At 35.9% G+C, this 27,093-nt stretch overlaps 2 protein-coding genes across 7 annotated transcripts in view; both read right to left on the reverse strand.

The window, feature by feature from the left end:
• The window catches only part of LOC109020549 (tyrosine decarboxylase 1-like), an 8,601-nt gene extending 4,144 nt beyond the window's left edge, over positions 1 to 4,457 (reverse strand). The window contains exons 1-7 of one of the 2 annotated variants that reach the window (XM_019003040.2): positions 4,300 to 4,457; positions 3,949 to 4,069; positions 3,598 to 3,670; positions 3,164 to 3,394; positions 2,394 to 2,557; positions 1,258 to 1,398; positions 408 to 467 (exon numbers count right to left, since the gene is read on the reverse strand). In XM_019003040.2, coding sequence (XP_018858585.1) covers positions 408 to 467; positions 1,258 to 1,398; positions 2,394 to 2,557; positions 3,164 to 3,394; positions 3,598 to 3,670; positions 3,949 to 4,069; positions 4,300 to 4,301 — 792 coding nt within the window. In that variant the 5' untranslated portion in view covers positions 4,302 to 4,457. Of the gene's footprint in view, positions 1 to 407; positions 468 to 1,257; positions 1,399 to 2,393; positions 2,558 to 3,163; positions 3,395 to 3,597; positions 3,671 to 3,948; positions 4,278 to 4,299 lie in introns of those variants that run through there. The other variant, XM_019003039.2, reaches the window with a different exon arrangement.
• A 2,195-nt stretch (positions 4,458 to 6,652) lies between these two features.
• The window catches only part of LOC109020548, a 39,268-nt gene continuing 18,827 nt past the window's right edge, over positions 6,653 to 27,093 (reverse strand). For 3 of the 5 annotated variants that reach the window (XM_019003033.2, XM_019003032.2, XM_019003029.2), the window contains 6 exons: positions 23,372 to 23,422; positions 22,886 to 22,963; positions 22,427 to 22,561; positions 11,075 to 11,182; positions 10,884 to 10,949; positions 9,622 to 10,343 (listed from right to left, as the gene is read on the reverse strand). In XM_019003033.2, the coding sequence (XP_018858578.1) occupies positions 10,263 to 10,343; positions 10,884 to 10,949; positions 11,075 to 11,182; positions 22,427 to 22,561; positions 22,886 to 22,963; positions 23,372 to 23,422 (519 nt within the window). In that variant the 3' untranslated portion in view covers positions 9,622 to 10,262. The other 2 variants (XR_002000956.2, XM_019003035.2) reach the window with 2 other exon arrangements.

Consider the following 27,093-nt stretch of genomic DNA (forward strand, 5'->3'; position numbering starts at 1 on the left):
ATATAAGAAGTTACAGTGCTTTAATCATGTTTCCTTACTTCTTGCCTACTGCCTACCAAATCTCAAACTGGATTATTCCTAAATGAAATCCAGCTTAAGATAGGTAACAGAATTTATTACTGTAAACCTTGAGACTAATAACAATTGGCAGCTAGTGACTTTGTCTTCGATTCAGAATCTGGATCACGTTTCTTGGCCGTGAGACTTTCTATTGACAAACTATACCACAAGTTTAAGCATTTGACATTTGAAGTTGACCATTTATTTATCCACATTCAGTTGGCCTAAGGAGATTTATCTGTTCTTGTTGTTGGCTTTCTTAAGTTTCCTACTATTCTTGTTAGAAACTGATATAGTGAGCAAAGAGGATTTTCTCATTTTCTCATCAGCTCAGTTAAACAGTTTACCTTAGCAATCTTTCCAAGTGGAAGCAAAGGATCAACAGCTGTTGATGAAGTAGTACCAACCTGCAAGTATAAATAGAAAGCTCAAACTTTCAGGGTTTACCATGTTAATAATCATTTAACAACTACACTATACTGCTATAGTAACACAATATTCAAATCAATATTTCTTCCACTTACTTAAGAATGTTTCTCTTAGACAAACACACACACACACACACACACACACAGAACACAAAAGAAATCCAAGTATGCAATGCTCCGATGAACTCTCTATCCTCGGCAAATAACACGAATAACAATTATTGTCCTGGATGTGGGTGGTACATCTTTTGTAACAAGTCTAAAAGGAACAGAGAAAATAAAAAAACCTAACAAGGAATATGTTCACCTACAATCAACACACATAGATATTTCAGTGACAGATCATTGTTTGATTTAAGTACCAACTCATAAAATTTCTCAACTCACGATTGTGACAAAAAATTCTTTTCCTTTCATCTCCAGCCTCCAAAAATTCCCCAGTCTAATGCATGATGAAATACTAGTAGTCAATCAAGATTTGCAAGAATAATAGTGTCACGAATGTTGTCACAAGTAATGGTGCAAAATTATAACACTGTTGGTGGCAGCAAAGAATTGAACAACAATAAAAGAGAATTATTTTTTTCTTTTGTATCAGTAAAAGAAACACTTAATTCTTAATGGAGTAATGATTAAAATCATGTTGAAGGTGCCAAAAGGAAGGGAGGGATTTCAAAATATGGCATTAAGAAAAATAGAGCAGAGCTGAAAAGAAAAAAAAAATTATAAAAACATAAAGAAAGTAACATTTGAGTGTACTGATTCTTACTGTAGCACACAAGAAAAAGGGGATTAAACCGATGGCAATGTCATGTGCAATTGCTTCACAAAGTACACCAGGTGACAGGGCATAGTTGGAAGTAGAATCCGTTTCTAGCAACCTGCAATTTTCTGGCTGGATTCCTCCTATCTGTCATTAAAGAAACATTACAATCATAAAAAATGAAACAAAATTATTAGAATCAACATAAACATCAAACCATAACCAAGCAACGGAAGAAGAAATTACTAATATAGACAGCCATCATAATTGCAACTCAAAAACTTTTTTTCATTGTTTCCTGGCATGTAGCAACTCAAATGTTATAACTCCCTTGAGAATTTCCCACCGTTTTTGCCTCGAGCACTTCTCAGCAAAAAGATATAACAACTCACTGTAGTGATTTCCATCATGTGCTTAATGCAATCATACAGGACAAGACAACTTGTTTGTTCACAGCCCCAAAACAAGTATTATTTCCTTTCATATCTATTCTACCAAATATGTCAGCCTGTATGTAAAAGGAGAGGATGGAAGGGGTAGCAGCACTTTGGAAAAGAAGGGGCTTTGCTCAGATTGACCTGACACGGGAAGAATCCAAAGAGATGAAACGAAAGAATTTGGTAGAATAACCATTCAGGGGTGGGAGAGAGAGAGAGAGAGTAATGATTGTAGTCATGTGGCAATAGCCAAACCCCCCAAACTTTGAGCTACCTCCATCTATTTTTTTAGTATCATAACCAAGTATTTTAAGATCCCAAGGAAGACTTTATGGCAATGAAAAGAGGAGAGAGCATCCTGCTCTGTGGATGCACAACGGATAACTAAACTACTCTTTCCTGGGGAAAGAGACAGAACAAAAGGAAAAACGGAGTGACAGCTAAGGATTATGCATCATCTCAGAAAACAAAAAATGGAAATATTTTACTAAAAGATGCATCCATCATGAGAAATACAACATAGACTTGGTTATATGCCATCCTGCAAATTTTATTTATTATGTCTGTGCTAAAGATTTTAGCATGTGGATTCAGGATCATGAATGATTGTCAGGAAGCATCCGTCATAAACAAATTAAAAACTTTGCAAAAAGAATGTAAAAGAAAAAAGATCATGCAGATATCTCTGGACATTTATAGAGATACCTGGCAAGCTTTTTGCAGTGCAGAATGTGTTTGATCAGATGCGTATACCACAAGCTTTTCAAGAGCATTTTTGCCAACCGTCCTTAACATCTTGTCTCGAGCAGCCAATAGCACAACTAAAACAGCTTCACTTGCTGTGCCCTGTATCACTCCACCACCTTGTCCTACAACAAGATTCACCACATAATTCTAAGCTTCATACACTGCAAACTAATTTCCCAAAAAAAAATCAAAATCCTTGTATGCATTAGTTTAGGTTTAAAATTAACTTTAAAAAGCAGTCTAAATGCAATCATAAAATAGAACCTCATTCCGCCTTATTAATTTATTTGGAGACCATATCACTTCTCATTGATGTTGAGTCACTCCAAAAATAAAAAATCGAATATCTGCCAAAAGAAAGACCCTTAACTTGGTTCATTCACTAAGGTTTGGGAGTTATTAATTATGAAATATGATCTTGTCCACAGCCATTGAATTACCCTAAAATTTGCTTAGAAGACAGACATTGGATCCTTTCATCAATCTTCACAATTCTAAATTTAATAGACTACATACCATTCTCTCCACTCCAGCGATCCCGACTGTTCAATCTCAATGCATTTTTAGGGAAAAAATATTCAACCTCTCTGTCAACAATGGGAGAACTCGTCGTCTCTTACTTGTTTATATCAAGCAGAATAGATACAGAAATTTGACTAGAGAAATGAAGAAGAAGAATAAGAATTGGGAGAGAGAAGGAGCTCTATCTTTACTGTATTAGCTCGTACCTCCTGAAAGGAAATAACCAGGCAGTTTAAGCAATTTAGCAAGCCAATCCAAAACTATCATTTCAAGCTCTGTTGCTGCAGGGGAAGTTATCCAACTGAAACCCACAATGTTAAGGCCAGCACTGAGCATTTCTCCTAAGAATCCGGCAATGCTGCTGTTGGATGGAAAATATGCAAAATAGTTTGGGCTTTGCCAATGGGTTACTCCGGGTAGTATCTTTGATGAAATGTCTACAACCACAGAAAGAATTTGTCCATGAAAATGTCTTTACCATTTCTTTGAGGGGTTGTGAGAGGGAAGTAAAAATCACATTAGATCTCTGACAACGCTAGTAAAACACACATTGTATTTATCCAAACGTATTAGAAGAATAAGTGACGTACATAATCATGCTTTAATTATAAAAGGAGAAAATTAAGTCGAGAGACTTCACCATTAAATATATCTTCCAATGACTCTGGGTGATTAGGCGCAGAATCTGGTAACATTCTACTAAGATAACCAGGCTGCATGGAAGGACCAAATTGTTTATACAAAAGGAAGAAGTTTCTATTAAACAACGAAAAAAGTAGGCCCGAAAATACAAAAAAAGACTACATATAAACGAGGCAAAGCATTCACATCTTTAAATTTTGGCACCTATTTCGGATACTTGACACAAAGGAAGAGAGATCATCATTACTATCAGAGATGCTGGCTTTCCTCATAGCAGTAACTGGTTATCAATTCATATATATGCACCTAAAGAAAAATGAGAGAGAGCGAGAGAGGGACCGTAGAAAACCTCAACTTGGCTGAGAACTGGGAAATTCTCAATGTTTTTGTAGTAATCAGCAATGAAATCCACCATCTTATGTGCATGCTCTCTGAGTTGATCAGCATCCATTGGCCTTAGCCCACCATCCCTATGCTCAATCCACAATACCGACAAAACGAAGTGATCGGATAAACATAACATAAACAAACATGAGAAATGAAGTTACAGATACCCACAAAAGAAGAAAAAAAAAAAATGAAATAAGCACGCTCAAACAATAAAAAGAAAACCCCACGAATGAAGTAGTCAAGTACACACAAGGTAAAATTTTCAAAAGTGAGCAAACCAACATAAAAAGTAGACATAATCGTGACTTACATTGTTTTTGGTGGTAAATCTCGGAGTTTTGGGAAACAAATGATGAAGATGAAGAGTGGGGTCGAAGGACAAAGCAAGTTTAGAAGTGAATGCTATCCGGCTAGTTGGCCATATAATGATCGTGAGTAGATAGCAGGCCAGTGGTGGCGACCGGTGAGTTAATTGTAAGAGATTGGGCGTACTAATTTACGCACTTATTTAATATAATTGATCAATGATTGAAAAGTAAATTTTATTAAAAATAATATTAATTTAAATTTAAAATATGAAACCAATAATATTAATATATAAATTTATTTGTACATAACAAAACTTGTTAATAAATATTATGCATATATATTTTATTGACAAATAAATTTAGAAACAATCTTAGGAGAAGCCACTGTTTGGGAGCAGCTACTTTATACATCTTATGTGATATCATCCCAACAATTCATATGGAGAGAAGAAATTAGTGTATTGTAGTGTGTGCATTATGTGTACCACTACAATAGATGTTATATAGCACTACTCATAAATTTATACATATGTCAAATTATAAAATATTTTTATTGTTAAATAAATTAAATGTTTTATGTAGAATTATTATTAATAATCATATTATATTTAGAGCACTCTCATTGAATTAGCTAAAAGTTAAATCTAGTGAGAATTTAGCTATTGAACGATAAAATGTATCACATTGGATTGGAATAGCTATATATTTAGAATATAGCTAGAATAACTTTTAAAGTTATTTCCAAATTTGAAAAACACTGTTTATTCATCAAATCCATTTTATATCATTTGTTTCTCTCTTCCAAGGTCTCCATCAATATCTTTCTAGTTTCTATTTTTAATCTATAATTTAATTAGAATATGATTACTAATTAATATATAATATTATGAATAGTAAAATATGATAAAATAAAATAATTTCATAATTAAAAAAATTAAAATATTTTTGAAATTGATATATTAATTTGAGTTAGTGATATATTAATTTAATAAGAATATGATTATTAATTAATATATAATAGGTAGAATAGTAAAATATGCTAAAATAAAATAAATTAATAATTAAAAAAATTAAATATTTTTAAAATTATTAGTTATTCATTACTATATAATAAATAAATGTACAATCTAACGAGGAGATTTGATATGAATAATTAAAATCAAATTCATCTTATATTATTTTATTATTATATAATGAAAAAATAGTTATTCTAATGTGGAGATTTATGTGAATAGAATAGCTAAAAGTCAAATTTCTCTTACATTTATAAAAAATGTCCTTTAACTTTAGCTAATTCAATGAAAGTGCTCTTAGGAGGGGAAATAAATTAGAATTCTAAGTCCCGTTTAGACAGTGAAAATGTTTCATCTCATCTCATCTTATCATTACAATTTTTTCAAATTCCTATGTAAAATATAATAAATAATTCAACATTTTCAAATTTCAAAATAATAATATTAAAAAATAATATTCTAACAACATTTTATTTAACTTTCATTCCAATCCATTTCATTTCAATTTATTATTCAAATGTCACATAGTCCCGTTTGGATAGTAAAAATATTTCATCTCATCATTACAACTTTTCTAAATTCTTATACAAAATATAATAAATAATTCAATTTTTTTTTAATTCTAAAATAATAATAGTAATAAAAAATAATATTTTAATAATATTTTATTTAATTGTTATCTCATCAGATCTCAACTCATTATCCAAACTGCGCCTAAGTGTCAACTGCAAGACGCCCTAGAGGATTGGCGGAGGTTGCTGGGAAACAGGGTATCCAATGGCTATGAATCCGGATATTGACTCCTTCACATATCTGAAAGAAACCTCAGAACCAGGGAATTTACACTCCCATTCAGCATTAGATGAGGTACTAGTTTCAGTAGGAGACATTGAGCCTGCATGAGTGTTAGAATTCTCTTGTAAATGCTGTTGGAATAAGGAAGATGATGGAAATGGAAGGTTACTGCTGCTGTGTAAACTCTATTGTGGTTGTTGTTGTAATGAGGAAGATGATAGAAATGAATTGTTATAGCTACTGTAATAGAAAAAGGGGGCACACAAGGTGTTTGATAAATTGCTAAGACGTGTATTGCTACGAGAGTGAGGGCTCCCAAACCTCCTTTACAAAAAACAAATGACAGACAAACGCACCGTTTGGAATCAATCCAAGCGCTGCGTTTTACAGACTCAATAACAAAGGTAAGTAAAAACATTGCGTACCACTGCGTAGAACCCAACTGCAGACAAGCAGGTTTGGGGGTGGGATGAGACACAAAATTTTCATCTCATCTCATCTCATCATTACACATTTTTCAAATTCTCATATAAAATATAATAAACAATTCAATTTTTTCAAATCTCAATGCAATAATAATACTAAAACATAATATTTTAAACATAAAATTCTCATCTCACAAACACCCAGCCAAAACGGTGCGTCTTGGTCCACTCAAGTCCCTGGCCTCCACGACGTTGTTTCGGCTTTCTTCAAACTACTTCAATCTTCTTCTTTTTCACTTCGACAGATCCCGCAAAAAACACTTCACTTCAATTCCTGTCTCTTCCCTCAGCTCACGATGGAACCCTAACAGAAATATGGGAGACTCCATAGAGAATGTACGAGTTAGTGATAATGGTAAACATGAAATTTCTTCGACAATAATTTTCTAAAAGCAAGATGCAAGAGGGGAAGAGTGCATCTCAACACTTAAACAAGATGGAGAAGATTTTCAAAATTAATTTTCTTATATATTATTAGTTTGGAGATTGATAATAAAATATTTTATCATGAATTTCATCATAATTGTGAACGATTTATATAATTATCTTTATATTATATATGAAATTATATTAATTAGATTAAAAAAAATATACAAATCATCTCAATCCATTTATATAAAATGAGTTAAAACGGGATTAAATAAGTCGTGTCTTGAACCACTTGAGACCGGTAAGGAAGATGCATAGCAGATGGGTTGTATATATTACAGTCCACTTGTTGCTTTTCACCTAGTATCTTAGTACCAATTGATTTCTATATGTTATAGGGTAGAAAAACTCTAGGTTCTTTTGATGTTTGCATCATGCTTGCTGATTGTTTTAGTGCGGTTCTTGGAAGTAGGCCAGACAGACATGTTAAAAAAGAAGTTATTTAGAAGATATTGCTGGCCTTCTGTTCTCTAGCGATGGTTCAATACTGAAGGCGATAGTAAACTAATTTGAACATCCGGATGAACAAATATGCTAAAACTGGAGAGGATTGGTTAGATGTATACATTAAACCTACTTTATAGTAAAAATATGTATACAATCAGATGCATCACAGCAAGCTAAAACTTTACTTTTGTGAACCAATTTCTCTTAACTAAGACATTTGTTGAGAGGGAGAGCAGAACTAGAGAGTTTATATGCTTTTAAGATTTAACCAAACAGTGAGCTTGCTTCCAGAGTTTAAGTGAAAACTGAATTTGCTCTAACACCTGGAGAGGAATATTAATAAGAAAGCTCTACCACAGGTCTGGCCGGGGCTATGCTCTCTTTCTTTCTGTGCGGGACGATACCGGGGAGAGAAGGGAATGCGGGGAGTGCCTGTATTCCTGTGGTAATTCCTCAACAACTCCTATGCCGACAAGATGTTATCTCGACTTCTACTCTGATTAATATCCCCGGCTTGTAGTGTTGTGCAGTGTGCTTGGCACCCAAAGCAAAGCCAAATCAGGTAAAACATGAGATAACACGCTTTTATAGGATCTGAAAATCATTGTTCAATCATCTTGGTTCTTGCATGAAGTATAACAATAGAATGGTAGCAGATCAGTCTTAATGGTCTCTTAAAGTAATAAAACTTCTGATTCCAAGCTACTTTGTGTAAGTTGTGAAGTATGAAGTGAGAAAACTTATTGATTACATGCATGCTTTTCTTTGCTGCTGAAGATATTTACAACAGCTGGGGACAAAAGCCAAGTAGGAACTCAAGTATTATATGACCCAACCCTCGGCGAAAGTGGGGGCTCTTGTATAGTGTTTGTATCTCGCGCACCAAGGTAAAAATCTGTTAATGATATTCAGGCAAAACCTGTTATTCTCAACCCTCCTGCTTCACCTTTATTAAGAGATCAGCCAAGTCAAAAGTGTCAGCAAGAGAAAGAATTAAAGGATCCAAACAAATCCCACAGGCCAGACCAGGCTTTGGCGAAACTGCGAAAGAGTTGGCTATTGTTAGAAACCTATTTGAGTTCCATTGCAGCAAGGGGGTGAGACATGAATGGAGGAAGATCCAAGAGAAGCTACACTAAAGCCAAACTCTGATAGAAACAGTCACAATGTAAAGTAGCTTTTCCTTGTGATCTCAGCTAATATTGCAGCTTAGATTTCAAGATTTGAGATTCAGCAACTTGCAAACGTATAGCTTATAAAAATTTTATCCCTACGACACGATTTTGAAAGCCAAAATTAGAGGTAGATCTATATTGAAGAGCAGCTCTCAGATTTCAGTGTTTAGGTGTCAAACCTAGCATCTTTCAAAGCTGCCTCATAACTTGGCATTAGACCTTGGCCTGCGCACACATATGTCAGTAATAATAGACGATACAAAAACAAATGCACTGGTAAAATGAGATCATGGTGAAGCTGTGCACGCAAGTGTGTGAGAACGTGCTGAAGCCATATATATGAATATAAGGTAAAAGACTTTTCAAATCAGTTACATGAACTTCATCTTGAATCCATTCAAGAGAGGGAGGGAGAGGGAGAGAGAGAGAGAGAGAGAGAGAGAGAGAGAGAGAGAGAGAAGCAGCATCATTTTCCACATAAATTGAAATCTTCTCAGAAATAAACCAAAGATGGTTGTATCAGGTAAACTATCTCTTCATAGATTGTTTTATTATGTTATTTACAGAGATTTGGTGCAAGGCAAACCTATAGTAAGCACTAGATAAGATACATCATAAAGATCAGGATTATGATCCTTTCTTGCTAGGCAGTACAACGGACAATGATGTATGGTATTAGAAACTATACTTTCACCATTTATGCTACAAGTCATCCTTACAAGCTTCAAGAATATGGCAGTTCACAGTCAATGGCTCCAAAACTTGTCGTGGGTTCATCTTAAACAGTAAGAGAAAAATTATCCTTCAATTAGTCATGAGGACTGATAGAACCTTCATTTGCACCTATGGATTTAACCGATGGATTCATTGCAAACCTCACAAGATTAAGCTAAAGGTACCCACTCTCAAAGCTGGACAAATGAGAGTCCGATAGGACAGTAAACAATTGTGTGTCTACAAATAGCTGCAAAATTCAAACCAAATCCATAAGCAATAAAAATAATTAACTTTACAACTTGATACCAACCTAAATATGAAGATTGAACATTTAAATACACTCATTTATTGATCGAATCAATTCATTCAAAATGAACTGTACTTGGTACAAGTTTTGAGTCCAATAGATATCACCGATCCAGAAATAATTTGCATAAGAAAGTACACACATGCTGCCCACAACTACTAAAAAGAGTAATATAATCATCCTGACAGTTCAACAGTCCATAGATGAAAGGGGATGGGAAGGACCCATCCTGGCGTGAGGCAAACCTAGTACTCATTTAGTCGTTCCTGCAACATTTTAAGAGGGCTTCAAGATAAATGGCATCATCTGATCGTTATCACAGATACAAGTGTACTTTCATCCTTCAACACACCATTATCCAAATTCTTAAGCCAATCCAACTCTCAGTCCTCCCTCAGTCAAGTATTGCAATAATTTTACAACGATGATCTATCACTTGCTGAGACCTACCCCAAATCCCATCCCACCTCTTAATGACTAGAAACAATGCCCAAGAAGTTGGAGCAAATTATGACTTTATGTCCTCAACTCAACCCAATAGAAACAATGCCCGAGAAGTTGGAACAAATTATGACTCTACATCTTCGACGCAACCCACTAAATTGCATGCAAATAAGCCCCACATAATGGGGTTCTGCTTCCAAGCATCTGAACTGAACTGGATTGGCCTGACCCAACCTTTTCTTGAGTAAAAAAAAAGAACAGATTAGCCACATGTGTGCGCATGTGTCAGAGAGATAAGATGGTTAGAAATAGGTAGACAATGTAAATATCAAGTTTTCTTGCAGTTTTTGCCCGCGGAAGTAGGCCAAAGGCTGAACCATGTAAATAGCTTTGCATGTGATTTGATTATTTGTTGATTGTTTCAGTACTGAGGCTTCTGCAATTGTTTTTCTTTTCTCGATTTCTATTCACAGTAGATTCCTAGTTTGTGTGGATGCATGAAATAAAAATGGCTATGGATACTCTCTAGCCCACACCTTGTTGCTCTTCACAGGCACTGCCTGTCATCTTATAAAAGTCTCAGTTTAACCTGCCTATGTTCCATACCCATGACAATGATGATGATGCTGATGATATCATATTACTTCACTTGAGCCAAATAAAGGTATGTATTTGTGCTTTATTTGGTCAGAATTCATAGTTCCTTCACAGAAAATGACTAAACTGCTTCCCACAGGAACAAAATTGCAAATAAAATGAAGAACGCAAAATTACCTTGATAAATGGTCTGTCCCTACTAGGAAAGGAATCAATAAAGCTGTCTTTAAGAAGTAAAGAAACCTAACAAGATAACCAAAGATATACATGTCAAAGAAGTATAATAAGCTTGGCACTCCAGGGTATTTGCAATGTTCTGATAATAGAAATTTACACGTAAAGTGGATAATGAGTTTAGTTACTCTAACCCTGTCATTGTTTGATTGTACGCTAGTTATTGTATAAGACCTCAGATCCGAGCAAAGTGACTCCATATAGTGCCTCATGACATTCAAAAACTCAGCTGCAGCTTCAGCCTACATCAGTAATATAAATAAGTATACTGCCTGTAGCATAGCAAGAAGAGCAAACTATCCTCAGAAAAGCTAAAAAAGATGCCACAACAAGAAAGTTAAAAAAAAAAAAAAACACCTCAGTGCTTGATGCTACAGGTAACTAGAATCTGGAAGAGTGCAAGGAATGACAAAATTGCCTACAAGTGGTTTGAGCCTACAAATTTTCATATACCTTATTGCAAATATATAAAGAAGTTTCTTTCGAAATTCTTTTTTATATATATTTTTGTTGATAAGTTTTAAAGTCAATAGGTTTTGAATCTAAGACCTCATACTCCTTTTTTTATTTATTTTTACAACGGGTTAAAGTGCTATTGGAGCGCTATAACTTATTAGCTTTTCAAGAAGTTCCAAGCACTGACCCACATGTCTTTCGTTCTCTCCCTCTCTTCTTGTTAGAAAACAGAAGATAAGGCTTACATATATAAAGCAAAAATTTATGAGAAAATGCCGGAGGTAATGCAGTCCAAATATAAAAGATGTATACAAAAGACAAGAAATCTCAAAGACCATTAAAAAGAAAGAAACAGAGAAAGGAAGTAGAACAAAGCACAAAAAAAGTACAGGTAACTAAGCGGAGTCCTCCGTACTCCCCAGAAAGTACATGATATGGGAATAAAAAAGACCACAAAATCCTCCAAAGGTCCTCAAAATTTGTTTCAGGTTTTGCCACCTTTCGATTTGTGGGAGTCTAGAAACACCTGATCAGATTGAATTTAAGTAGATTAAGGCTTCTTTTGGTTACATATATGAGATGACATGACATGAGATGAGAAATTTGTGAATAGTAATGAGATAGTTTGTGAATAGTAGTAAAATTGTATAAGTTAAAATGTTTTATTGAGTTTTGGGAAAGGGGAGATAAAAAGTTGAATAAAAATATTATAAAGTTAAAATATTATTAGAATATAATTTTTTAATACAATTTTTATTTTGGGATTTAAAAAATTGAATTATTTTTTTAGTGTTTTGTTTGGAAGTTTGGGAAAGTTGTAATAATTAGATGAAAGAAAAATTCTATGAAATGACCCGGGTGCACCTGACGTGGTCCTGATCATGCAAGGTTTGAACTATGAAGTCAAAACGTCAATTCACTTTTGGAGATCAACTCAGGGGTATTTTTGGAAGAAAGAGTAAAAAAATTGAAAATTATTTTAAAAGGGGAACTGGGAGAGCGACAAAATTCTCCAAACAAAAATATCTTTAAAGAGTAACGATATCCACACAACACATTTTATAACAAATTTCACAATGAAAAATTCTAATCATCATCCATACACCACACACCACTTTTTTTTTTTTTTTTTTCCCTTAGCAAGTATGTGATGTAGGGATGATGAGTAGAAGATCACAATTAGTTTAGTTGGCTAAAAAAAAATTTAAAAAATAAAAATAACTGTGGTGTATGGGATGATGAGTAACAAAACTCTTTCACAATACATGTTGTAAAATAAGGGTATTTTTTTAAAATGATGTTATTTTTATAAGGCATTTTACAAAAATACCCCTAAAATGATATTACATAAGTGTTGTGAAAAGTGATGTGTTTATCATTTTTCATCTTTAAATGCATCTCCTTTTCGTTTTTCTCTCTTACAGACAAAAGAAAGAAGTTTAGAAGAAAAAATGAAGATTTGCACGAAGATCTGTACGAAATAGTGGGTGTTTTTTTTTTTTTTATAAGCAAGAATCTTTATTGAATCGAATGAAACTAGGCGAAGCCCATATGCACAAGAAGTATACAAAATGAGACACCTAATTACATTCTAGAAAGCTGAAAAGAAAACAAAAACTCACGAACATTCCCTCCCTTTGGTACAATAGTAGAAAACCATTGAAAAAGAGAAGACACAAATGAATTCCAGATTTCCCCCATTGCTCGCTCCTTGTTGTTAAAGCACCTGTCATTCCTTTCCATCCATAAACACCACATTAAGCACAAAGGTATCATCCTCCACGCCGCTACCAGTTGAGAGCTATTATGATGCCTATTCCATCATGCTAGTAGATCCACCACATTTTTAGGCATAACCCAACTCAGTCCAGCTCTACTAAGAATGCCAACCCATAAATCCCTAGCCACCTCACAATGTAAAAGTAAATGATCAATCGATTCCTCATTCTTCTTACATATGAAACGCCACTTCATAACAATCATACCGCATTTCCTAAGATTATCAACCGTCAAAATCTTCCCAAGTGTAGCTGTCCATGTAAAAGAGGCAACTTTAGACAGCACAAAAACCCTCCAGATGCTCTTCCACGGAAAAGAGATATGTTGTTGAACTGTCAACACCTTGTAAAAAGATTTAACTGAAAACTTATTTCTCCCTGTATGTTTCCATAGCATACGATCTCTCCCATTTCCTCCTATCTTCACTGAATACAAAAAGCTGAAAAAACCTGCAATCTCATCAAGTTCCCAATGCTAAGCATTTCTAGTGAAAATTACATTCCAAAGCACAGTCCCATTAGCACGACACAACACCTCTGATACAGCAGCCTGCTAGTTTCCAACCAAGCTGAAAACAACCGAAAAAACAGTATTAAGAGCTCTCTCACCACACCATTCATCAAACCAAAAACAGATTCTTGCACCATCTCCAATCTCAAACTTAAGATGTTTTTCAAAAATGTTCCACCCATTTCTAATAAATTTCCATAGGCATATACCAAAAGACCCCCTACCCTCCTTGGAACACCATCCCCCCACTCGCATCCATACTTCCGATCAATAACCTCTCTCCACAACAAATCTCCTTCCATTTGATACCTCCACAACCACTTTCCTAATAATGCCTTATTAAAAATACTCAAATTTCGCACCCCCAAACGACCATTCACAATCGGGCAACTCACCCTTTGCCAACTCACAAAATGAAATTTATTCTCCTCCCCCATACCACTCCCACAAAAATGTACTAAACAATTTTTCAATCCGGTTTGCCACACCTATCGGTAATGGAAATTATGTAGGAAGATTGGAAATGGTACTTTTGATAAGGGTTAATCTCTCCCCTTTTGATAGATATAGCCGCTTCCAACCCGACAATCTTTTCTCAATCTTTTCTACAACACCGTCCCAAATATTCTTTGTTTTGAAGGATGCCCCCAAGGGAAGCCCAAGATATTTCATAGGAAGAGAAGTAACTTTGCAGCCCAACAAATCCACAAGGAAGTTAATATTCCTCACCTCCACCTCCACCTCCACCTCCACCGATACCAATTCCCTTTCCCAAGTTCACCTTGAGGCCCGAGATGTCAATGGACCGCTTTGCTGTCCATATTTGTTTCCATATTTGTTTCCTTGATTTACTCTTCAGAATAATTAGCTTAATATTTGACAGATTGTATAGGGATAAAATTAGCATATACAACATTCTTTCCATGTATAGAATCCTTTGTACAATTTATATATTGGAGAGAAACCACAAGGCCATCATCTCGGCTATTTTCACACAATATTTCGACTTATCTTGACATGGTATCAAGAGCCGTCTCCTAGTTTCTTGTCGTCTCCAATTTTTTTTTAGATTTTCGGCAATCCCGTTTCGGGTCTGGTGGTTTCGGCACTTTCTGTTGTTGGGTGGCTGTCGACGCAGTCTTCTCTAAGCCTTTCGGCAATTTCTGCGGTTAGTTGATTGTCAGAGCAGCACTCTGGTAGTGTTTCCGGCGTCTCTGTGTCTTTGTAGTTGACGTCGTAGCTCTCTGGCAACTTTCGGCTCTGGGATTATCGTCCTTGTGACTTTCAGCTTGTTCTGGTTATTCCCGTTGGGTTCTCGACTTCGTCTGGGTGCAGCAATTCTCACGTGGGATTTTTTTTTTTCTCTCGGCTTGGTCAGTTTTTATGTTCTGTGGCTTTCGGCTTTTGTGTTGATTTTGAGCAACTTTCGGTCTATATTTTTTTTGGTCTCGGTTGATTTTCCTTACTATTTCTGTTTTTTGCTTTGTCTTGGCTTCATTTATTTGCAATGGACTCTGCACCTGTATGTGTCAAGTTTACGGGCACAAATTACTCGGGCATTTCAGTTTGAACTTTTCCTCAAGGGAAAAGATCTTTGGGGTCATATTGATGGCACGGATATCGCCCAAACATCCAATCCTGACACATCCCATGATCTCAAGGCTTCTCCTTCATGGGCTGTGCTTGATGCTCGGATTATGTTTTGGCTTCTTGGTTCGGTGGAACCACATATTGTTACCAACTTACAGGCTCATCATTCCGCTCAATCCATGTGGAATTACTTGAAGAAGGTTTATCATCAAGCTAATGATGCTCGTCGCTTTCAGTTAGAACATGCGATTGCCATGTTTCAACATGGTAGTCTTTCCATCCAAGACTACTACTCAGCATTTCTAACTCTTTGGCATGAATATACTGATTTGGTTACAGTAGATGTTCCTGTTGCCGCTCTTTCGACTATTCAGACTCTTCATGAGACTAGCCGGCGTGATCAGTTTCTTATGAAACTAGGCCCGGAATATGAATCTATTTGCTTCTCTCTGCTGAACAGATCACCTGTTCCTTCTCTTGATATTTATTTTGGTGAGTTACTTCATGAAGAACAACGTCTTAGTACTCAAGCTATTCTGGAGCAATCTCATGGTAGTTCTGGGATGGCAACTGTGGCTTATGCTGCCCAAGGACGAGGATCACCTATGACTTCTAAAAATTTGCAATGTTTCTGTTGCAAGGAATATGGGCATATTGCTGCCAATTGTCCCAAGAAATATTGTTCTTATTGCAAAAAAAATGGTCATATTATCAAAGAATGTCGCATCCGCCCACAGAATCGTCAAGCTCAAGCATTCCAGACTTCTGTTATTGTTTCTCCTGCAGCACCTCCTGTAGCACATGGCTCCTCCTTAGGTGCTTCCTCTGATCTTGCACCTCCTGCAGCAAATTACTGCACACCAGAAATGGTGCAACAAATGCTAATTTCGGCATTATCTACTATGGGATTTCAAGGTAAAAATAATACTAAACTCTGGTACGTAGACTCGGACGCTTCTAATCACATGACGAATACTCCCACAACTCTGTGTCATGTTCGGCCCTATGCTGGTCAATCTGCCATTCAGACTGCCAATGACAGTTCTTTGCCTATAGATGCTGTTGGAGATGCCTCTTCCACATTTACTGATGTGTTTCTTGCTCCTCAGCTTTCCACGAATCTTATTTCTGTTGGTCAATTAGTTGATAACAATTGTGCTGTTAATTTTTCTGGTTATGGTTGTGTTGTGCAGGACCAGGTCACCGGGGAGCCGATCGCGAAAGGACCTAAAGTAGGGCGCTTGTTTCCACTATTCCCACGCTTTCTTCAGTGTCTTCTATTAAATCTTTTGCTTGTAATAATGGTCCTGATCTGAGTATGGTATGACGTCGTCGTTTAGGCCATCCCAATACTCAGATCTTATCTCATGTATTGCACTCTGGTTTTCTTGGTAATAAAGAACGTTCTTCTTCTTTATCTTTTGAGTGTGATTCTTGTAAACTTGGTAAAAGCAAAACACTTCCATTTCCTTTGCATGCTAGTAGAGCGTCTCATTGCTTTGATCTTATCCATAGTGATGTTTGGGGACCTTCCCCAGTTAGTTCACATGAAAAATTTAAATACTATGTGACTTTTATTGATAATCATAACAGATTCACTTGGGTTTATTTTATTCGCTCTAAATCTGAGGTTTTTCGTACTTTCACTGAGTTTTTAGCGTATGTCGACAATCAATTTTCTGCGACTATTAAGACGTTACGCACAGATTCTGGTGGTGAATATTTGTCTACTGAGTTTCAGGCATTCTTGGCTTCTAAAGATATTATCCATCAACGTTCATGTCCCGCTACTCCCCAACAAAATTGAGTAGCTGAACGCAAGAATCACCATCTTCTTGATGTGGTACGTACTCTCTTGTTAGAATCATCTGTTCCATCCATGTTTTGGGTCGAGGCTCTGAAAACTGCTACTCACTTGATTAATCGTTTACCTTCCCAAGTCTTACATATGGAATCTCCCTATTTCCGTTTGTTTGCTAAGCAACCTAGTTACGATAATCTCCGTATCTTTGGTTGTGTATGTTTTGTTCATTTACAGTCATGAGCGACATAAATTATCTGCTCAATCTGTTAGATGTGCATTCTTGGGATATAATGTGTGTCAAAAGAGATTTGTTTGCTATGATCCTACTTTACATCGCACACGCATTTCTAGGAATGTTATTTTCTTTGAAAATCAATATTTCTTTCCTGTGTCTTCTATGCCCACTTCTTCTACTGTGGTCCTCCCCTCTTTTGAGCAACAGCTCTCAGATCTTCATCAAGTCAGTTCTCGCTTTAAACTAGGTATGGTGTATACGAGACGCTCTCGCCCACAATCTCTTCCGGTGGCTCACCCGATATCTGATCCTCACATGCATCAGAATCAGTTAGTTGCAGCGCCTCCAGAGCCTTTGGTACGTCGCTCTCCTTGAGTGTCTATGCCCCCGGATAGGTATGGGTTCTCTTCTGGCAATTCCATTTCCGCTCTTTACTGCTGCATTGTCCAATTTTGATATTCCCACATGCTACTCACATGCTGTCAAGCATGACTGTTGGCGACAAGCTATGCAGGAAGAGATTGCCGCTCTAGAGGCCAATCATACTTGGGACATTGAACCTTGTCCTTCCACTATAGTTCATCTGGGTTGCAAATGGGTTTACTCAGTCAAGGTTCGCTCTGATGGAAGTTTGGATCGTTATAAAGCTCGGCTTGTTGCCCTTGGGAATAATCAAGAATATGGTGTCAATTATGAAGAGACCTTTGCTCCTGTGGCTAAGATGACCACTGTTCGTACGATCCTAGCTCTTGCTGCTTCCCATGATTGGCCACTACATCAGATGGATGTCAAGAATGCTTTTCTTCATGGGGACCTTAAAAAGTGTATTTATATGAAGCTGCCCCCGGGATTGTTTCCCTCTCCGACCTCCAATGTATGTAAATTTCGTCGCTCTCTTTATGGTCTCAAACAAGCTCCAAGGGCCTGGTTTGATAAGTTTCGAACCACTTTATTACAATTTTCCTTCAAGCAGAGCAAGTATGACACTTCATTGTTTCTTCGAAAATCAGACATGGGTATTGTTGTCCTTTTGGTTTATGTTGATGATATTGTGATTACTGGTTCTGATTCTGCTTTACTTGTCCAGCTCAAGACTCATCTCTCAGAATCTTTTCATATGAAAGATCTTGGGTCTCTCACGTATTTTCTTGGTCTTGAGGTACATCGTAGTCCCTCTGGTATTTCCCTCAATCAACATAAGTATGCTAGTGATTTGGTGGCTACAGCTGGACTACAGGAAGCTCCCTCTGTCGATACTCCCATGGAATTAAATGTCAAGCTTCGTAAAGAGGAGGGTGACTTACTTACCGATCCCAGTTTATATCGGAAGTTGGTGGGTAGCCTTGTCTATCTCACTATTACTAGACCAGATATTTCTTTTGCTGTACAGCAAGTCAGCCAGTTTCTTCAAACTCCCCGTCATCTTCATTTGGCTGCTGTTCGTAGGATCACACGCTATGTTCAGGGCACTTCTGCCCGTGGATTATTCTTTCCTGCAGGCAATTATCCTCGTCTTGCTGCTTATAGCGATGTTGATTGGGCTGGTTGTGCTGATACACGTCGCTCCATCACTGGTTGGTGTGTGTTCTTAGGTGATGCGTTGATCTCCTGGAAGAGTAAGAAGCAAGACAGAGTTTCTAAGTCATCTACAGAATCTGAATACCGAGCGATGTCTCTTGCTTGTTCTGAAATTATTTGGCTTCGAGGTTTGCTTACTGAGTTAGACTTCTCTGATATTGATCCTACACCTTTACACGCCGATAATACAAGTGCTATTCAGATCACGGCTAATCCTGTCTATCATGAGCGCACCAAGCATATTGAAGTAGATTGTCACTCTATCCGTGAAGCCTTTGAAGCTCGTGTTATCACTCTTCCGCACATTTCCACTGAGCTACAAATTGCAGATATCTTTACCAAGGCTCTTACTCGTCATCGACACAATTTGAGGGGGGCTGTCAATGGACAGCTTTGCTGTCCATATTTGTTTCCTTGATTTACTCTTCAGAATAATTAGCTTAATATTTGACAGATTGTATAGGGATAGAATTAGCATATACAACATTCTTTCCATGTATAGAATCCTTTGTACAGTTTATATATTGGAGAGAAACCACAAGGCCATGATCTCGGCTATTTTCACACAATATTTCGACTTATCTTGACACGAGATAGCTTCAAAACACAATAAAACAGCCATTAAAGCTTGAATTTGACCACTTTCAGCATCATAAAAAATAAGAGTATCATCTGCAAATAATAAGTGAGAAATTGAAATAACACCATTACTATTGTTTCCCACCGAAAAACCAGCAAGAAAACTCCCCCTACTGCAGCCTCCACCATGCGACTCAATGCCTCCATAACAATAACGAAAAGAAAAGGGGATAACGAATCTCCTTGTCTCAAATCCCTCGAAGTCTAAAAAAATCCACATGAGTTACCATTAACTAAGACAAAAAACCGAGCGGTTGAAATACAATGTTTAACCCACCCACACCACCTATCCCCAAAGCCACATCTTCTAAGCATATAAAAAAGAAAATTCTAACACAAGTGGTCGTATGTCTTTTCCATATCCAGCTTGCAAAGAACTCCCAGAATGCCTTCTCTCATCCGGCTATCCAAACACTTATTCGCGATTAGAACTGAATCCCGTATTTGCCGACCCTGAACGAAAGCATTTTGAGGTTTAGAAATGATTTTATCCATCACCATACTCATACAGTTAGCTAATACCTTCAAAATAATTTTATAAATCCCATAAAAAATATAAGGAGCCTATGTCATTATTTGAAAACTTAATTATTGTGGGGTTTCATCTACTTATAAAAAAAAAATTATAAATCCCGCCTACCAAACTAATAGGACGGAAATCTTTCAATTCATAGACACTAGCTATCTTTGGAATGAGGGCAATAAAAGTAGCATTTAGGAACTTCTCAAACTTATGAAAATAATGAAAATCATGGAAAACCTGCATCACTTCTTTCTTCATTATATCCCAATTGAAAAAAAACCATAGAAAAGCCATCTGGACCCGGGGCATTATCTTTGCACATACCTCTCACCACTTGATGCACCTCTGCTTCTTCAAACGGCCTCTCCCACCAGCTTGTTGCACCAGAATTCAGCTGGTCAAAATTCAAACTATCAAGTTTAGGACGCCATTCTGTTGTCTCAGAAAGGAGATCTTCATAATACTTCACTATATGATCTTGGATCTCATCGAGAGATTGAAACACATTAGAGCCGGAATGAAGAACCTCAATAGCATTATTGCGCCTATGAGAATTAGCCATCTTGTAAAAAAACTTAGTGCATTTGTCCCCCTCCTTCAACCAAAGCACCCTTGATTTTTGCCTCTAAGATATTTCTTCCATAAACAAAACCTTCTCAATTTCAAACACAACCTCATTCTTTCTTAACAAGGACTCATCGTTATCTTCCCCATCCTCCAATGCATGCAACTCATCCCAAAGAAGATTTTTCTGCACTTCCATATGTCTAAAGACTCCATCATTCCACTTCTTTAAATCAGTCTTAAGGGCTTTTAAGTTTACCTACCATAATAAAACTAGTGGTACCATTAACGGAATTGGACTGCCCATTTCTTCCTTGTCACCCTTTACCTCGCTGACAACCATCTGTAAAGTAGCTTCCGGCAACACGGTCTCTGATGAATTAGCCATCTGCAAAGCACCCTTCAATACCACTGAAGGTACTCCCATACCTCCGTCAACCCCCCAACCATTTCCAGATGCCAAAACCCCTCCTTTGGCAAAGTCTTCTCAATTAAATTTGGACATAGTTCCCTCATAAGAACTCCATTATTCAAAGAACTCCCTTGTAAGACATAGTTCCCTCAAAATAGTGGGTTAGTTTTATTTTAAAATCATTTTATTTTTTATTTAAAAAAATCAAAAAGAAAAAGAAAGAAACATTAGCTTATTGAGTACCTATGTCAGAGGAAAAAATAGAAAAGAAAAAAAGGACACAGGTGCGCCGCTGGGCTATTGCACTCGGGGCGATTCTATAGCAAGACTCTAGATGAAAAAGTTTAAAATTTAAAAATTTGAGATTGAAAAGTGTTTGTGTTTAAATGGTGTTTGGATGTTGAGATGAGATGAGATAGAATGAGATGGGTTGATACCATTTGTGAAACCAAATAGGGCCTAATACAAATGTGGGGATCTCTGAGAACCTTGAAACACACTTTCAGCCCAGCAAGCAACAACAAAGAGCCGTCTATAAGTAACTTGGTAAACCCAAGATGTCAAGGTTACACCAAGTGGCCAGCCTCTTTTCGTCAGTAAGGCATCCTGAAGATGATATCATTCTTGATTTTGCCAAAATTTTTCCAGAAGAGCTCTTTCCAGAGGCAAATGTAGTCAGGATTGGACAGGTTGCTAAGTGGAAGCCTTTGCAATATGCACATGTAAAAGTACAACACACAGTTATGGCTTCTTCAAGGTCCTCACAGACCTTTACAATGAATTTTATGACATATTTTTATCAGGCTAAGCAACAAAGCCTTGGAGGCAATAATACCTTCTGCATTGGAATCAAAGGTAGGAACTTCAGACTAGTGAAACTAATCCTCTAAAAAGGCTTCTGAAATCATCTAGAGACCCAATTCCTCAACTCAAAATGTTAAATGAAAGCACCAACTGACATTATCATAGCAGCCATAACAATATCTACAATTCAAACTCATTACTCACCTCCTAGCATTTGATTTTCAATCATAGTAAAGTTATTCCTAAGACTGATGCTTTTGTAAGACAGTCTTGACTTTCCAAGAGTCACAGGAAGAAACCAACAACTTACAATTACATATAACATAAATGATAAGTTTACTTATCAAAAATATAACATAAATGATAAGTTCTCAATAGCAGACTTAAGCGAACAATGCAGTTAAATTTCAAACATGGTTTAACTAATAATGCTAGTTCCTTGGTCTTCAGGATAATTTAACCAGGTTTTCTATCATCAGAAATATCTTGCCTCTATGTCTAGTAATGTCACCTGAGGATCCAGTTTCTAACCATAAAAACAGAGTCCGAAGATGAAACATCAAATTCTTTGAGCATGGAAGATCAGAATAACCTGCACTTCATTGCACTTATATACAGGATGCCTTGTAGCAATTGCACTTTCATGTGAAAGTCTGGCATGGATTGGCCCCAGTTCAGAAACAAGCTCCTTATGCCGGGGAAGTGTGGGCAAATGACACATTTTCACCTGCTCAGAAATTAAAGTAACATGAAGATTACATTAAGCTTAACATGTTTGTAAAACTTCCAACAACCATTTAGATGATGAACACTAGTCATACAGTACTATCAAAGCGGGGGCACTAGGAAGCAAACAAATATAATTGTTCACTACAAAGCATAATCAGCCTCAGATTTTCTGGATATTAGAATAATTAGGTATGGGGCTGGATTCTATTTCTCATGACAAAATTCAAAGCCACTTTCCCACTGTGCTGCTGAGAAGATTAGACTTCACAATCAGTGATTCATAATTTAAAACAACAAAGAATGCTCCAAGGCCCTAACCAACCTGGTCCTTGAGCACATTAACATGAACAAGATTTGATGTTGTCATCTTCAAATCATCAGGTTTATGTTGTATGCCAACCTGCAAATATAACACCAAAAGACCACATTGAAACAGGGTTATTGTTATCTAATAAACTTGGAATTGGAATCCCCAATTTCAAAAATCTGTAAAAACTTCCAGTATATCTTAATTTCCTACATGAAATAGAAGAAATTCATAAAAAAGAAAAGCACTATCATAATCCAAGATACTAAAGCACACAGGTTCTTGGAAGATACTTCACATCATACCCACCCCAAATCCCAATTTTGCTCGATATTATAAAGAAATTCAAGGACATTATCATTAATTTACACCAATAAAACATAAAACATGAGATAGAATCTCACCAATAGAGGAATCAAACTAGCTTTAAAACTCACAAGAAAAAGTAGACAACACGAGTAATTCTAACTAGGTGTCGTTCATATTAGATAAAATACTCACAATATAAGGAACTGGAGCATCAAGAAATTCAAGCATCCTTCCTGGTAGAACCTAGAAAATTAAGTAGAAGCTCAGTGTCAAGAGTAAACAAAACAGAATCGTATATACCTAAGTGTTGATGTAAAAGTTTGTTGGTTAGGATTAGATGACTATGACCTATTTGAATTATTAGATGAATGTAATTTGTCTTTATCTTTATCTATGAATATTTAAATTCAAAGATAAATAGATTAATAGATAAAGGTTTGTCTTTATCTTTATCTACGAATATTTGAATTCTAAGATAAGTGGTTAAATAGATAAAGGTTCAAAAGACTTTTGATCAAGATTGAATGTTCGAAAAGATAGAATATATCAAGTGATCTGGATAGAAGATTAAAAAAGAAGATATCAAGCAGAAAGAATTTCGAACTATTAAGAAGTTATCCAGAACAGTAGATAAACAGAAATCAGTTACTGCAGAGAAGAGTTATCACGACATGTTAGCAATCCGTTAGGAGACGTCTTCGCGACAGATTTTATCCGTCAGCAGAATCCTACTGAAACTGGAACTCTTTCCAGATAGTTTATTTAAGGGATTCTACTGGTTAAGATTTTTAGAGTTTTAGATCTACATATGTTCTAGAGCACTTTCTAGTGCACTTTCTAGTGCATTGTTTGGTGAGAAAATTCATTAGTGAATTTTCATATTTGTGATCTCTCTTTGAGTGTGATCGTGCTTCGAGCGTGGATGATCGTGTGATAGGACTTTAGCCCCTAGAGTTCTAGGAGGAAAGGCAATATTTGAAGATCGCCAGAGGTTCTGGCTGCTACTGCGGTAGAAGACAAACGGGTCGTTTGTTTGGGCAAGTAAGAGAGTCAAGTTACAAAGGTTTTGTAATTTATGAGTACTTGTAATTGAGTTTCAAATAATAAGATTGACTTTCCTGGGTTTGGCTGCCCCGTAAAGTTTTACCTTTAAAGAGTTCTTTTAAAGAGTTTCCCTTCAATACCAATCTTAGTGTTATGCAATTTATTCTATGTTGTTGTTTAATTATTAAATTAATTACATGCTTGAATATTAACCAATTTGTTGAGTGAATTGATAGATATTTCTGCTGCATTACAGGAGTACTTGGGTAATTTCAATTGGCATCAGAGCGTGGTTCACTCATTCGAGTGTGATCCGTTCCCCTGTTGACTATGTCCCTACATGTCCCACCACACTTTGATGGGAAAAACTATACATATTGGAAAGTTCGAATGAGGGCTTTTCTCAAATCGTTGGATGAACGAGTGTGGTATTTCGTTAAAAAATGGACTAAACCAGCAACAAGTATTGATGCTTGGACAAAAGATGAGATCAGCAACTGTAATTGGAATAGCAAGGGACTGAATGTTACATTCATGGTTGTATCTCTGAAAGAATTTAAGAGAATTTCCATGTGTGAGATTGCTAAAGCATGGGACATATTGGAGGTTACACACGAAGGAACAAAAATTGTGAAAAACTCAAAATTACAATTGCTTACTTCAAAATTTGAAGAGATTAAGATGCTGGAAAATGCAAGTTTTAATGATTTTTATGCTAAGCTTAACGATATTGTTAATTCCAAATTTAATCTCGGTGAGAAGGTGGAAGATTCAAGGGTCGTGAGAAAGATTTTGAGGTCTCTACCTGAAAGATTTCGGCCTAAGGTTACTGTCATTGAGGAAAGTAAGGATTTTGATGCAATAAGGGTTGAAGAGCTGGTCGGTTCCTTACAAACGAATGAATCTTCACTTCCTCAAACAAGAAAAGGTAAATCCATTGCTTTAAAAACAATAAAAGAGAATCAAGATGATTTTTCTAATGAAGAAAATTTTAACAATGAAGATATAGATCTCATTGCAAGGAAATTCAGAAAATTCTTATTTAACAAAAAAACTAGTGGAAAACAAAAGCGAGATAAGAACTTTTTGCAAAGAAAAATTATTCTGAAAATTGGAATAAAGAAAAATTTGACAATAATAATAAAGTGCTATGAATGTTCTGGTTATGGCCACATAAGAATTGAATGTCCAAATTTCAAGAAAAGTAAAAGAAAAGCATTGAATGTCACATTTAGTGATAGTTCAAATTCTGAAAGTTCAAGCTCATCATCTGATGATGAAAAATCTTTTATGACTTTTTCTTCTATTGTGAATGATTTTCCTGAGATTGCACTAACAAAATCTGAAAGTGGTTGTAATTTCAGTGATTCAGATGTATCACTTGTTGATGCTGACCAAGAACTAAGTTTACAGGAAGCATACAATGATGTGTGTGAAGAAGTGGTCAAATTAAAGAAACTCAACAAGAAGTTGTACAATAAGTTTACTATTGTGGAGAATGAGAAAAATAATCTCTCTAAGGCATTAAAAATTTCTGGTGTTGAAGTATCAATATTAAAATATCAAAAGGCTACACTTAAAAAAGAATTGGAAAAGTTTCAGGAGTGCAGGCAAAAAACAGCAATACAGAAATTAGAAGAGATGTTGAGTTTTCAAAGATCTAATCGTGATCGCACGGGTTTGGGGTATACAACTTCCCAAGGTATGGAACTTCAAGGGTCATCATCCGCTGCCACTTCATCAAAAGGTATCATTTTTATTAAAGGAAGTCGAGATGAAGAAGCTTCAAACAAAGTTGTGTCTAAAACTCATGTTCCAAGAGCCTCACACGATAGATCAATGACAAAGAAGTCCAACCAAGATAAGTCCAAAGGTAAGTTTATTCCTACTTGTCATCATTGTGGTATTCTTGACCATATAAGACCATATTGCTTTAACTTGAATAAAGTGAAGAAAAATGGAAGTGAAAGAAATCTAAAAAATAAGGGAAAGACTCTAGAAAATGAAGTTGATGAAATGAGTCAACAAATCACCTTCATAACTCTAAGGCCTCGTTTGTTTTGGAAAAACATCTCATCTCATCTCATCTAATCTAATCTAATCATTACAACTTTCCCAACTTTCAATACAAAATAAAATAAACAATTCAACTTTTTCAAATCCCAAAACAAAAATAATATTAAAAAATATATTCTAATAATATTTTATTCAACTTTTTAACTTTAATCTCATCTCATCTCCGAAAACAAACGAGGCCTAAAGCTTGGTGAACTAGTAGAATTTTGCCTTCACAATAAAGAAAAGTTCATACAAGATGGTGTTGATGAAAATAATAGGCCAAAATTTAAAGCAAAGTGGGTGGTCAAAGAAGATGTTCTATCACATTAATTGATAGGACCACTTTCATGTTCTTGCATTCCTTGCATTTCATTTTAGTAGTTTAGGACATGCATTTTATTTTTTTGTTTTATAATTCTGTTTTGCTTCATATTTCTGTTTTTTCAGTTATATATGAGAAAAAATAAAATATAAAAATCAGTTTGATTGGTTAAGTTTTTTTTTTTTTTTTTTTTAAAAAAAAGTGCATGCTTGATATGTCAAAGTTTGAACACTTGTGTTCTCACATGGTAAATTTTTGAACTTATACATCTCTCTACTTTGAGCAGTTCACTTTGTGCATACTAACCCTATGAGACATCTTGACAAAGTTCATTTACAAAACACTGTGAGAAGCTTATGTGTATGCACCTCATAATTAAATATTGAGATGCTCACCATAGAGGGAGTTCATGCCTTGAATTGACTAATACTAGTTGAACCTAATACAATAATAAAGAGATGTCCCCTTGCCAAACACAAAGAGTTGATTC

Source organism: Juglans regia, chromosome 1 (assembly GCF_001411555.2).
Source record: "Juglans regia cultivar Chandler chromosome 1, Walnut 2.0, whole genome shotgun sequence".
Taxonomy (NCBI): Eukaryota; Viridiplantae; Streptophyta; class Magnoliopsida; order Fagales; family Juglandaceae; genus Juglans; species Juglans regia.